We start from the raw sequence: 13606 nt of genomic DNA on the forward strand, positions 1-13606 counted from the left end.
AGAATCTAGATATTATGAGGTCCACTTGTTGATTCACACAGTGTCCCAGTCTATTTAGATAAGAAGTGAGCCTTGCTATGGCAACCGACTAATGAAGTTTGACCCAAGGGTTTAAACCTTCTCTATTCAACCTAAGTCACATGAGACCAAATCAATTTCTAAGTTTATCCTGGATTAGATTTTTTACAAAAAACATATGCATTCACATAATTACTTAATTTACAATCAGCTCAAATGGAGGAATTTCCCAATGCTAACCCTAATGAGTTGCATCATATGCAATCAACTACTTTAGAAAACAATGGGCTTAAATGGGGCAATCGACCAATGCTTGCCAAAACTTCTTGACAATCCTTGTGATCACAATGAAGCTGTGGCATGATCATTGGACAGTCGGTTAAAACTTGCAACATCTCCTTGAAAGCGGCCTGTAATTAAAAAAAAGACGCATCAAGCACTGAGCATGATGGACAATGTAACAAAAAAGTATGTTCTATTGAGAGTCAAACCGCTCAAAGGAAATACCCAGTGCACCTCACAAAAATTATACCTGCACGCGTACCATGAAATTATACCTACACGCGTACCATGGCATATGACCCATATGCAATATTTATACCAGGATGCAAAGCATCATCAATCCATAATGAAGTATATATATCATCGCGCTTGAAGATACCACCCGGGCTTCCATTAGTCCCCTGCAGTGATCATCAAAATGGTGCCAAAGACATCAAAAAATGGTGATGATCACCAACGTGCGCAACAATCATCTCATGGGATAGATCCATCTCAAAGCCAAACATTTGAAGGAAATCGAGAAGTAAAGCTCCCAGGTTTGGCGAGCCACCTTGATCCCAAAGAGGTAATCCGGTCTCAATGGAAACTGCTGCTCGTCTGACAAAGCGGTCATGCAAGTTGTCGTGAGCATTGCCGCTTGAGGTTGGAGGTGATGCAGGCAGATCACAGTTGATATTTCCATCCATCAACACATACCAAGAGATTGGCCAAACTTGCCGGACTGTCAGCAGAGAGTAAGCCAGCCATTTACAACAATGACCTTAATTCGAACAAATGGGCATAGTTTTTCAACCCTTCAAAACTGTAAGAAGACTACAAGTGTAGGAAGAGAAGAGAAAATGGAGTACCTCCAAATAAAACGCAACCATTAATGTCAACGAAAAAGAACTCAAACCGCCTGAGTAAAGAAAAGACTTCAGCAGCAGAACCTAATCACATATATAACCAGAGTAGTCAGAAGACATTAACAGGCTGAGAAATTAAAACCAACGATTGCGTCAAAGTAGAAAGTAGATGTGAAAGTTGAGTTACCAATGGAGCACATACTCTCGGGCTTCACGACCTGTGTGATGAGGGGCTTGATCCGGTGTACTCTCCATGGCTCCAGGCGCAATTGGGTTGCTCATACCTCCTGCAATGGTTATGTCCACTGCAATTGAATCGGGTGTGTTTGCTGATGTGCCAGCAAAGGGCTGACAAAAGCATTTCAGGACGGGCATCGATCCATTTTCGAGGAGGTCGATGTTCTGACACCACTCGTATGTTCTTAGCACTACACGAAGCTCGCGTAATAATGAGGCAGTCGATGTTAATGGAGAACTAGCTGGAGCGTCAACAATAGTTAGATCAACATCACTGTATTGTAGACACAAGCCTGTTCCGAAGGAACCATATACCTGTTAAAACCAACGGCAATAAAATCCATCAAACTACCCATCGAGCATCTTGCAACAAAATACACAAGTACACTGCTATTAAAATCTATTCTTTTAGCCCATGTACACGCAGAGAGAGTCCATACAGACCTCCACATCTGATTCAGGCCGCCACACCTGTTGGATACCTTTCCTGACACAATCAATGGCAGCCTCTATGTGAAGCTGGATTTCCGACGTAGGCCTAGTCGATTTTGCAAAACGCAGAATCTCAAAGTGCAAGGCCTCAACAAAACTAGCTGTTATTGGTGGTGGACATGCGGATCGTCTGGATGTAATGGAAGGCACAAGCAGGAGTGGGAAGCTCTGTACAAGATTCTGCAGTCTTTCTGAAAGCAGTACTAGTTTCCTGCCGTCCACACTAGCCTAGCCGCCGCTGACTCTGCATGGGTATCCTCTCCCACTGAACCCCAGATGGCCACGCCCTCGGCGCTCCGGCCGAGGCATTGACGCTAAAGCCTCGTCTGGCCATTCGGTCTACCGTCGGTCACAGGCCTTACAGCCTACGTGACAGTAAGGTTCAAATTTTACTTTCAGCTTTCTAGAAGCGAACTAGCATCCGCGGGTAAGGCTCAAACTTTTGTTGGAGGAGACTACCCCTCTAGCTAACATATGCAAACTAATATATTATTCAAGTGAGGATGATAACTTTAACTGGAGCCTCCTAGCAAACTAACATATGATAGTGAGGCTCATAGAGCCTCCTACTAACAAGCTAGCATATGCAGGCAAGGCTCAAGCTTTAGATGGAGCCTAGCCTCCTAGTAAACTAGCATTGATAGGTGAGATTCAAACTGTAAGGTTCCTCCCTTCTAAAATAGGGGAAACACTTAAGATAGTCCACTAAGTCTTAGCTTGGAGAAAATTTCCTATTTATCGATACCTTGACCATGTAGAGATTCAAGGATACGATTCATAGATAAGACCTAGTCCTATCTCACAGGGGAAGCGTGATCTTCTAAAAGTCAAATCACCCATAGGGTAATTTATCATAAATTGGGTAACTACTAGACTTGATTTCTAGAGGCAACATTTTTTTCCTCATCCATGCAAGGCACAGCCGCTGACCTAGTCTTCTAGAATAGAGTTGCCCAAGAACCTAATTATCTAGCGTAAGGCTTTCACTTAATCTGTTGGAAAGTTACCCGACTAATCGGGTCCACCCGTCCGTAGGATGGTGCCATCGGGGCATTCCATCCTCCCACTTTTCACCCTACTCACGCGTCAATTTATTTTCTAATTAATCCTACCACACTGTTTAACATAAATAAACATGTTCCTTAATTACGGCCCTTTTCATAAGGTTTGTTAAAACAGCCTTTTTACACAATGCAATCATGCCAAAGACAAGATATATTTATATGAAAAGTTTATACATGAGTCAATTCCATACAAGCCAAACTGGCTCTCTTATTCTTTTCCTTTATTCTGCCGATGATCTAGAATTCGGCCTTCCAGCCTCTACATGCTGGGCAAAACCCTACGGGACCATACACCTCATCGTCGGCCGCTGGCGAGGACTCAAGCCGGCCTGTCGCCCTCTCAGGCTCCATCGCTCGATCCTCCTGCCCCTCAGAGGGATGTCTGCGCACTAGGGTGGGCTTATTTACCGCACTAGCCTGGGCCCTCAAAACTAGGCAGCATCATAACCTCTCGCCTCAATCGGCGAACCTTATTCTCCCAATGGTATGAGGGATACCTTGGGCCAATCCTGGGCTTTGCTAACGACTCCCCCGCACACAAGCACGGAACGGAGTTAGCATTGAAGCCACGAAAACTGCACTCTTTAAAGATAGCAATTTTAATGCAATTTATTGAATACAACATTACACAATTCATAACTTCATACAACTTTATGTCATTACTTTAAAAAGAAAAGATACACATTTATTAGCACTAATTAAAAAAAATGCTTCTTTAAAATATAACCAAGCTAATCTGGCCACCATTTACTTGAGGAGCTTGAAGCGGGAGGGTTGGAGCCACATCGGGAGCATCTTCTCTAATTTCGTTGTTGCGTGCTCCTCTCGGGGCAATATTCTGACATTTCCGAGATGGGGCCATTTTGGATGTCGACTTGTAGAGCTCGCTGCTGCGATCGAAACGCTTCAGTCAGATCTCAATTCTGAGATTGTTTGCTCACCGTATGACTAAAAGACTATAGCGTATGAATTCTATCTAAAGGCAAAAATCCCTTATTAAAGTCTATGCAAATGGGGGGGGGAATTGTGAGATGTCCTTAAGACCAAAAACGTGGAGGAGGGTTGAGAGGGCTGCTGTAAGTCTATTCACACGGGGGGAGAGAACAGTTAAGGACACTGCCTCCTAGCAAGAGGGGGATGGAGGAAAATTGGCTTATCTGCAAAGAGGCAAATGAGGGGGTGTGAGAGGGGTGGCTGCAAGCGTGACTGTACTGCAGCAAGTACGCTACGTAGGGACGGACGGCGGCACGACAGGGCATACGCTGCACAGGAATGCGTGGTGCCTGTGGAGCACCCCGAGGGTTTATATAGCTGAGGGGTGAGGGTACGGGCACTGTGCAAAGCAAGGATGAAAGGACGGTGTACTGTCAAAGGCTATGGATCAATGGCCTGCATGGGTCTAGGGGAAAGGTACGGTGTCAGTTGTCCAGGAAAAGAGTGTACGCATGTACCTTATCTGGTCTGGGACAGCATGGGTGTCCACGTAAGGGTACGTGTGGACCACACAGTGGATGGCCGTCCTTTGGTTCTTGGGCGGCCATCGAACGGGCATCCTAGTAAGTGTGTACGGCCCAAATTTTGGGGCGGGGTACCTAAATTTGGGACGCCCACCTCGATTTGCGTGCCGGACTGTCCCGGGGGGTAAATTTTTTTTTTGTCTAGGAGGTTCTCCTAGTCGTTAGGGTTCAGACCGTTCGTCAATCGGACGCCCAGTCGTGCATTTATTAAGGTTTAAAGGTCGTCATTTTTTAACTAAAATGACTGAAATTTACGTATAGGCTTGATCCGGTGTCCGTTTTGGATGCTGTAAAATCCTATATTAGTGTAAAATCGCACGCAGATTCCAAATTTGGGCTCAAAATTTGAAGATTCTAAGTAGAAATGACTCAACTAATAAAATCATTGATTTTTATACCATAAAAACTCATAATTACATGGACATTTCTTTATTAATGAAGTTGGGTATGTTACATCCTTCCCCCCTTAAAGAAATCGAGATGTCCTCATCTCATCATGAATTGGGGATAATCCCTTAAGAGTGTAGCTTCATCTTCCCAAGTTGCATCTTCTTCAGGGTAATCTTTCCACTGTACTAGATGTTCTACGAGAGTTCTATTTCGGAGTTGCCTTTCCCTAGAATCTATGATGCTACTGGGCTGCTACTACTGGGCTGTAATTCAAGGACTCCTTGAGTAGGGATTACGACTTGTTCATCATCAAGAATATGATCGAGACCGGGTACATATGGTTTTAACAAACTTACATGAAATACATTATGGATTTTGATATGAACTGGGAGTTGGAGTTTATAGGCACTTTTACCTAGACACTTGATAACTGTATAGGGACCACAATACCTAGGACTGAGCTTCTTATATTTCCCAAGTGATAGAGAACTTTGTTTGGGTCGCACTCATAGAAGAACTCTGTCTCCTTCCTTGAAGATCCTTTCAGACCTCTTGTTGTCAGCATAATGCTTTTGTCGATCTTGGGCAGCTTTAATATCCTTTTGGATTGCCTTGGTTTGTTTCTCCATTTCTTCAAGCATTTTCTTGGATGCCTCAACTCTTATGGTTGGATCAGAGAAATTTAGAGGAGATAAGCATTCTTGCCCATAGAGTGCTTTGAATGGTGACATTCCTATGCTTTGATGATAAGACGCATTGTAGGCAAATTCTACCAGAGGAAGGTATTGAATCCACCTTCTTAGTTCCCGTCCACAGTATGCTCTGAGAATGTCTTCAATTACTTGATTGACTCTCTCAGTCTGGCCATCGGTCTCTGGATGATAAGCTGTGCTAAAGCAAAGTTGAGTTCCCAGGGCTTGAAATAAGGACTGCCAGAACTTTGAAGTGAAGTCAGAATCCCGATCACTTACTATCCTTTTTGGGAGACCATGAAGTTTGAGGACTTCCTTGATGAATATTCGAGCAACATCAGAAGCTTTGAAGGTCTTCTTTGCTGATATAAGGTGAGCTACTTTGGTAAGTAAGTCCACTTGTCACGTAGGCTGTAATGCCTGTGACCGACGGCAGACCGGATGGCCATATCCGGGGTTCAGTGGGAGAGGACGCCCATGCGGAGTCATGGGCGGCCAGGCTAGTGTGGACGGCAGGCCACACACTATATAGCCTGGGGGATGAGGGGCAATCCTCATTCTTCCTCTATGGCTGGGTGGTGAGCCAGAGGCCGTCCCCTCTCGTGGTAACGCCCGTAGCGGCGTTACGGATATCTAACACTGGTATCAGAGCATGGTTCGAAGGGACCGTGAGAGTCCGCGCGTGAACGGGGGACCGGAGACCACTCGGTGGTTTTCATCCACAATCTCCTCACCCTTATCTACACAAGGGAATGTGTGGAGGAAGGAGGGCCAAGACTCTTGAAGGGAAGAACTCTTTCTCTCTCTCTATTATTCTCTCTCCCCGTCACACACAGCATCGAGGTAAGCAAAATTTGTTTTGTTTTCATTTTTCTTTTGTTTTTCTGCGTTGAATCGCTTCGCAATACTCTACGTTGAAGATTTTCAAAACAAAAAGCCTGTGTGGAGGTGGGTGGGGGGGCGCAGACCAACCCCACAAAATAGAATGAGATAGTTACTGTGTTGAAGTGGGGGGGCGCAGACCACCCCCACGACCAGCCCTGTGTGTGATGGGGCGAAGCAAGGCCGTTGAAGCACACCACGTGTGTAGAGGGGGGGGGAGGCGCAGGCCGCCACAGCACTGCATTGAGTGTGAGGCACATACACTTTTCGCCGCTATGCGGGGAGGAGGAGGCGGCCAGGGCCACAAACTGCAAACCACTTGTAGCACAGCAAAGGAATTGCACTACAAGAGGAGCGTCGTCTTCGTGTTCTTCTAGCATGACTAAGGCCGGCAGCGACCAGCGGCGGCGGCGGCCAACCAGCCAGGCTGGCCAGCGGCGGCGGGGCGACCAGCCGGGCCAGCCATGGGCGGCCAGCGGCGGCGGCACCGGCCAGCCAACGGCGGCGGCGGCCAGAGCCACAACGCCCAGCACACGCCAGACGCCCACCAGCGGCCAGAGACAACCAAAAAAAAAAAAGAACAAAAAGAAAAGAAAAACCATTTCTTTTTTTATATATATATATTTTTTCATTATTCAATTTGAAAAAATTTAAAAATGAAAAATTCAAGAAACCCTCTCTCTCGGTTGGGGAGGAGAGTTGCAGGCATTTTCTCGTGGAAGCGTTCTTGTAGAGGCTCGCAACGCAACAAATCGACAGGCGACCGTAAAGGGGGGTGACTATTATTCTCTCTCCACCATTGCTCATTTTTATTAGCGTTTTTTTTAGTAATTTTCGAGTTCTCGCATTATTTTTTGCAAGAATTAAAAATGTCTGCTAGGCGTAGTGTGTCTCCACCGCCTTCTACTTCTCTAGGTTTTTCGAGTCTCTTGTCCTCGGTCGCAGGTTTGACCCCGACCGAATTGTCAGGCCGTACATGCCCGACCGTTGTTCGGTCCAGAGCGCGCTTATCGATCACTCGTGATCCGCCAGCGCCCTCCTCATCTATTGACCCTGCCTTAGGACCTAGCGAGCCCGCAACGGCCGCATTGGCTGATGACCCCTTTCTGGCCGATGAGCCAAGGGACATGAACACTGACGTCGTCGAGGGGACCGAGGAGGACCTCTTGGATTATGACGACGATGACTATGACCTACTGGACCCTACTGATGTCCTGACAGAGACGGAGCTCTCTAGTGGACTGTTTAAATATCTTAATGCCAAATTGAACACTATGGGTAAAGTCCAGGCTGATTTAGTCACGATGTTACAGAGCATCTCCACACGGTTAGATGCACTGACAGCTGCCTCGGCTAGTACTCCGACTCCTCGTGGTAGCCGAGCTCCTACAGCACGGGTGAGCGTAGCCTCGCCAGTGGTTGCAAGAGTACTCTCAAACTACAGGGAGATAGTACTCAAGTTAAAAGGAATCGATGCATTCCAAACATTGCGGGGCTTTAAGAGAGGCCTCAAAGATGATTACCTTGAGTACGTAGAACCCCTATAGCCTAAAGACTTAGCAGAGGCAATTCAATATGCACAGATATTCGATGACATCAAGCGCCGTAGTGCGCGTGGTGGTTCTAGCAGGGCCGAGGGTAGTGAAAAGAGGAGGTCAGGCCTCAAAAGAAAAGGGTTCCGCAGTGACAAACAAGGGGATAGGACGGACCAGGAAGGACAGGGTGGTCATTGGTCTAAAAAACCGCGACCATCCAGAAAAAAAAGAGACACCGAAAACCAAAAGAAAGAGCAATATATTAAAGCACGAAAGGAAAATCGCTGCTTTAATTGCAATGAAGTAGGACACACGAAGGCTGAGTGTCCAAAGCCTAAAGCCAGCACGAGTGGCAACGAGCCCAAAAAAGATGGTAAATCTTCTAGGCAGTTGCATACAGTGCAGAGACTCCCTCTCAGTTCCGCAGAGTTCAGAGAGGTGACAGTGTGTCATTGTGATGAGCATCACGCTTGTTCAGTGACACCAGCGATGTGGCAGCCTACTGTAGGTCCGCATGACATGGTGCGCAGTATGGCACCATAGGTGGCCGTAGAGTCACAGTTTTTATTGATGATGGAGCTAGTCACAACTTCTTGAACTACTCATTAGTCAAGAAATTGGGATTGACTGAGACCCGGAGTGATCATGAATATACTGTTGGCCTAGCCAACGGATATGACAAAACGGTATGGAATACCGTAGTATTGGGGGTCCCATTATCTATGCAGGGAGTGGCTGTATGGCTTGGGCCCTAGTCTAGCTCGGAATTACTTACATAACACGCTATGTTTTGAGCATGGAGGTAGAGTCATCACCCTGTAGGGCGACCGTACTGTTCCTGCTACACCACTTATTTCCTCCATGGAGCTGTGTACAGCGGTCCGCAGAGACCAGATAGCAGAGGTATATGCTTGTTACCCTCTTTTGAATTTTGTTTCCGTAGATGAAACGATAAATGATGTTTGCGTAGACAAACAAGAAAAACAAAATAACCTTGGACGAGACCCACTGTTTGAAAACCCTGTTTGGCATGCATGTGATTCAAACAAGAAAAAATCCAAGGTGAATGAGACATTAAAGAAAAAGTACGTAGATACTTTAACTAATTTACTAGAGGAATTTCAGGATGTTTTTCCTGATGATTTACCAGATGGTTTACCACCATCTAGGGAAGTAGACCATGGCATCGAAGTTATGCCAGGATCAAAACCTATAAGCAAACCTGCTTATAGATTAAGCACAGGAGGTGGAAAAACAATTAACGGAATATTTGAACAAAGGCTTTATTCGGCCTAGTTCAAGTCCGTGGGCATCGCCTATTCTTCTGGTAAAGAAGAAAGACGGATCTATGCGGATATGCATAGACTATAGGGCTCTTAATCAGATAACGATTAAGAACAAGTATCCGATGCCATGCATGGATGAGTTGTTTGATCAACTCTATGGATCGAGATACTTCACAAAAATAGACCTGAGATCTGGGTATCATCAGGTTAGAATAAAAGCAGAAGATGTTGCGAAGACAGCATTTAGGACCCGTTTCGGGCATTTTGAGTTTTTGGTTATGCCATTTGGGCTAACCAATGCTCCAGCGACGTTTATGATGCTGATGGACAATATTTTACGTCCATATCTGGGAAAATTCGTAGTAGTTTTCCTAGATGATATTCTTGTGTACAGTAAGACACAGAAAGAACACATAGAGCATTTGCGTCTAGTGTTCAAGTTGTTGCGAGAGCACAAATTATTTGCAAAGAAAAGCAAATGTGAATTTTTTGAAACAGAAATTCACTACCTTGGCCATATTATATCCGCCGATGGTACGCGGATGGAGCCAGAAAAAGTAGAGGCTATTCTTAAATGGCCAGCGCCGAAGAATCTCGAGGAACTGCAGATTTTTTTTAGCATGTCGGGGTTCTACCAACAGTATGTGAAGGACTACGCGAAGATCGCAGTACCGTTGACGGACCAGTTACGGTCAAAAACAAAGAATATTAGTTGGGGGGACGCCCAACAGAAAAGCTTTGATAAGCTCAAGGTGACCGTAGCAGCTGCACCTGTTTTGACAATTGTCGATCCAAATGAGCCGTTTGTTTTGGAAACAGACGCTAGTAATGAGGCCATTGGGGCCGTACTAATGCAAAGGGGACGCCCAATTGCATTTGAAAGTAAAAAGTTAGATCGTGCGCAGCGTAACTACTCGGCTTACGAGCGAGAGTTACTAGCGATAGTTCATGCACTGAAAAAGTGGAGACACTATTTATATGGTGCCACTTTTGAGGTCCGGACGGACCATGAAAGTCTGAAATGGCTTTTAAGTCAAAATGAACTGAAGGGTAGAAAAGCTCGGTGGGCGGAGATTCTACAAGAGTTTGACCTTCAGATACGTGACCAGAAAGGTAAGTATAACGTGGTGGCAGATGCACTTAGTCGCATGCCACAGATTAATGAACTTAGTTTCACAGTCTTCAAGAATGATTTCTTGGAGTCCCTACGTGGTTTATGTGAGCACGATCCATCTTTTACAGAGGTCTGGCGCGCTGTACGCGTACACACTTCTTCACAGACGCGACCACCTCCCTCGTTGGCACGTATTGCTAGTCCGGAGAGACTGGCCGAAGGTGCAACGGGAAGGGAAGCGAGAGTTAGTCCGGAGAGACTAGCCGTGTCTTCTGGGTATAGTTTGGAACCGGAGAGTTCTGACGTAGGCCCTTCATCACCTTTGACTGCCACGGCTTCAAAGGGGAGTGATAAACTTCGTCGGGGGGAGAAATATGCTAATTACTCCATTGACGACGGGTACTTACTCTACAAGGGTAGAATATGTGTACCAACTATTGGTGACTTTCGGGCCCAAATTCTTAAAGAAAGTCATGATAGTCCAAGTGCGGGTCATCCCGGGATTCAGAAGACCTATGCACTAGTAAAAAGACAGTTTTATTGGCCTAGTTTGTTTAAGGACGTCCAGACTTATGTGCTGAAATGCAATAAGTGCCAGGTCAATAAACATGAACGTCTTAAAGTTGGAGGACTACTCGATCCGCTGGAAATTCCTCAAGGGAAATGGGAAAGCATTTCCATGGATTTCATTACTGGTTTACCCAAGACGAGTCGAGGGAATGACTTGGTGTGGGTGGTAGTGGACAGGTTAACTAAAATGGCAAAGTTTATTGCCACGAAGAAAACTGTTAAAACGCCAGAGTTGGCAAAACTCTTTATTGAACATCTCTACAAGCTATATGGCCTGCCCGCAGATATAGTGTCGGATAGAGATAGAAAGTTCAACAGTCATTTTTGGAGGGAAATCTTCAAAAAGCTGGATACTACTCTGAGTATGAGTACGGCAGATCATCCGGAGTCTGATGGTCAAACTGAAAGAGTTAACCAAATTCTAGAGGATATGTTGCGTTCTTATGTTAGTAAGAAGCAATCTAATTGGGAAGAGTACTTACCCTTACTGGAGTTTGCCTATAACAGCTCCAAACACTCAGCAACTGGATTTACACCATTCATGTTAATGTATGGATTCCAGCCGAGATCTCCGATGGCTGTAGGCCTAGAAAAGGAGAAGATTCAATCTGTCAAGGATTTCCTTGAAGATATGAATGATATGCTCAGAGCCGCACGTGAGAGCATTCGTAGCGCTCAGGATCGCGCTAAAACTTATGCGGATAAAGGACGAAGAAAGGTGACCTTTGCAGAAGGTGACTTTGTATTCCTCAAGGTTCCTGCGCAGTCAGAAACCATGAAAACGGGAAAGTGTGATAAACTTTCTCCGAGATATTGTGGTCCTTTTAAAATCCTTAAGAAGATTGGGGACGTAGCATATAAACTTGAGTTACCGGAGAGTTCTCAAGTCCATCCTGTCTTCCATGTCAGTAAACTGAAGAAATCAGTTCACGAGTTAGAGAACGCAGTTTCTCCAGAGATTTTGGTGGACTTGATAGAGCCACCAAAGATACCACATGAACCTGAAAAGATTCTACAGTATCGTGATAGACAGACCCGACATAAAGTGTACCAGGAGGTACTTGTTAAATGGACAGATAGGGATGAGGAGGTAGCTACCTGGGAATGCCGTAGTGCAATTTCCAAAAGGTTTCCCGAGTTTGTTTTCAAGGACGAAAACTCTTCTTACGGGGGGGTAATGTCACGTAGGCTGTAATGCCTGTGACCGACGGCAGACCGGATGGCCATATCCGGGGTTCAGTGGAAGAGGACGCTGTCGTGACGTGGACGGTGTTGCTGGGAAAGCGCGGGGCTTCTGGCTGTGAGAGTAACAGGTCACCAAAGACGGCATTCACATTGTCATTTCACATAACCTCTTGCTTGATTACATGACAACACAAAATCTACATGAGATACAACTCAAAGGTGCTGATTTTTTTACATAAAGAGAAGGTATTCACACCAAAACATTAACTGCCTTTCACAAAAATTACTTCACTTTGGTGTCTCTAGAATTCCATTCTCCATTTCCTGGCACTGTATACATGCAAAATCAGCATAAACTACTCATGGAAATCAGGTCCACCACCAAACATGCAACATGGCCCACCTTGATTATGAGAAGAAATGCCTCCCCAAGCTATCAGCAGCATGCAACAAAGGTGTTCACCAACGCTCCATCAGGAAGCTCCAAACAACAAAAAAAAACAAAAAAAGGAACAGCCCAACCAGTTCAGCATGCAGGTGATCACTTCATCTGAAAGTATGTCCTTGTTCTTGTCTTCTATGCCCTCAGTCTGCACACACATTTCCTCTTAGCATGCTTTAAATTGTCCGCTTCAGAGAAAGCAGAAAACGCTCCTACAGCATCCCCAGTACTACAGAATTCCTCAGCCCTTTAACTCTCTTGTCTTGCCACTGTGCCTTCCAGCCTGTCAGCTGCACACGCCCGAGGACCCTCTGGTCGACCCAAGCCGGCTCTGTCCTCTGCCTTGTAGATGACCCCCCCAGTATTACCAACCCGGCCATTTCCCTTTCACCATCTCCCAACTTGCCCACTCACAGTCACAGCAACATGGCGCACACCAGTGAACTGTGGCAAAATGCTGCAGGCTGGTCATCGACTCCATCACAGGGAATGAGAATTGATCTGCTGGTGGTGCGCAAAAGGGGAGGAGGCCGCTTGCCGAGCATCTCTCCCTTCTCGAACAGAGATGGAAACTGCTGAGGCCGCCAGCTCTTCACGTTTGATGCTAGTAGCTTTTCTCTTACCTGCTTGCGTGGCCAGCTGTAGCTCTCACTTGCCCAAAGCTGCGCTCCCCTACAGCCACGCCCAACTTCACTCCACTCTGGCGCCAGCCATACCAGTCTTCACAGCAGCTTGTCTCTCCCTTACACACGTGAGCTTCACGCTTCAGCCCTTTATGCTAGCTTCGCCCAGCTCTTTTCACCACAAACCAACCACACTAACCACTACAGCGCCCCAGAGCCTTCTCTGCCGCCTCCTGCTACGCTCGAGGCCCCCCCTTTCTTCAAACAACACGGCCTCCTTCCCTCTTTCCACAACTGCGCTTTCCACACTTGCTTCGCCAGCTTCCAGAATGTCGTGCTGGCCGCTGGTCGAAGCTCCACGTGATTATCTTATAAGTGGCCATATTTTCCATCATTTATTTTATTAAAGCCACCAGTTTTTCCATTTCACAC

General features: G+C 46.0%; 1 protein-coding gene across 1 annotated transcript; it reads right to left on the reverse strand.

The window, feature by feature from the left end:
• Positions 1-272: 272 nt before the first annotated feature.
• On the reverse strand, positions 273-2183 carry LOC147635681 (uncharacterized). Its single transcript, XM_086802303.1, has 7 exons — positions 2146-2183; positions 1827-1920; positions 1430-1697; positions 1149-1229; positions 759-1021; positions 588-701; positions 273-428 (listed from the first exon to the last, which is right to left on the reverse strand). Exons 1-7 carry the CDS (start codon positions 2181-2183, stop codon positions 273-275), a joined length of 1014 nt encoding a protein of 337 aa, XP_086658429.1.
• Positions 2184-13606: the final 11423 nt, after the last annotated feature.

This window comes from Cibotium barometz, chromosome 9, assembly GCF_041138505.1.
Source record: "Cibotium barometz isolate CiBa-2024 chromosome 9, ASM4113850v1, whole genome shotgun sequence".
Taxonomy (NCBI): domain Eukaryota; kingdom Viridiplantae; phylum Streptophyta; class Polypodiopsida; order Cyatheales; family Cibotiaceae; genus Cibotium; species Cibotium barometz.

What these genes read in the sequence shown, in the direction of transcription:
- LOC147635681 (XM_086802303.1), bottom strand. Translation starts at nt 2,183, where the DNA reads ATGCCTCGGCCGGAGCGCCGAGGGCGTGGCCATCTGGG. An exon ending in GGCCTGAATCAGATGTGGAG is followed by an intron (nt 1,698 to 1,826) that starts GTCTGTATGGAC and finishes TGGTTTTAACAG; the next exon opens with GTATATGGTTCCTTCGGAAC. An exon ending in ATGAGATGATTGTTGCGCAC is followed by an intron (nt 702 to 758) that starts GTTGGTGATCAT and finishes TGATCACTGCAG; the next exon opens with GGGACTAATGGAAGCCCGGG.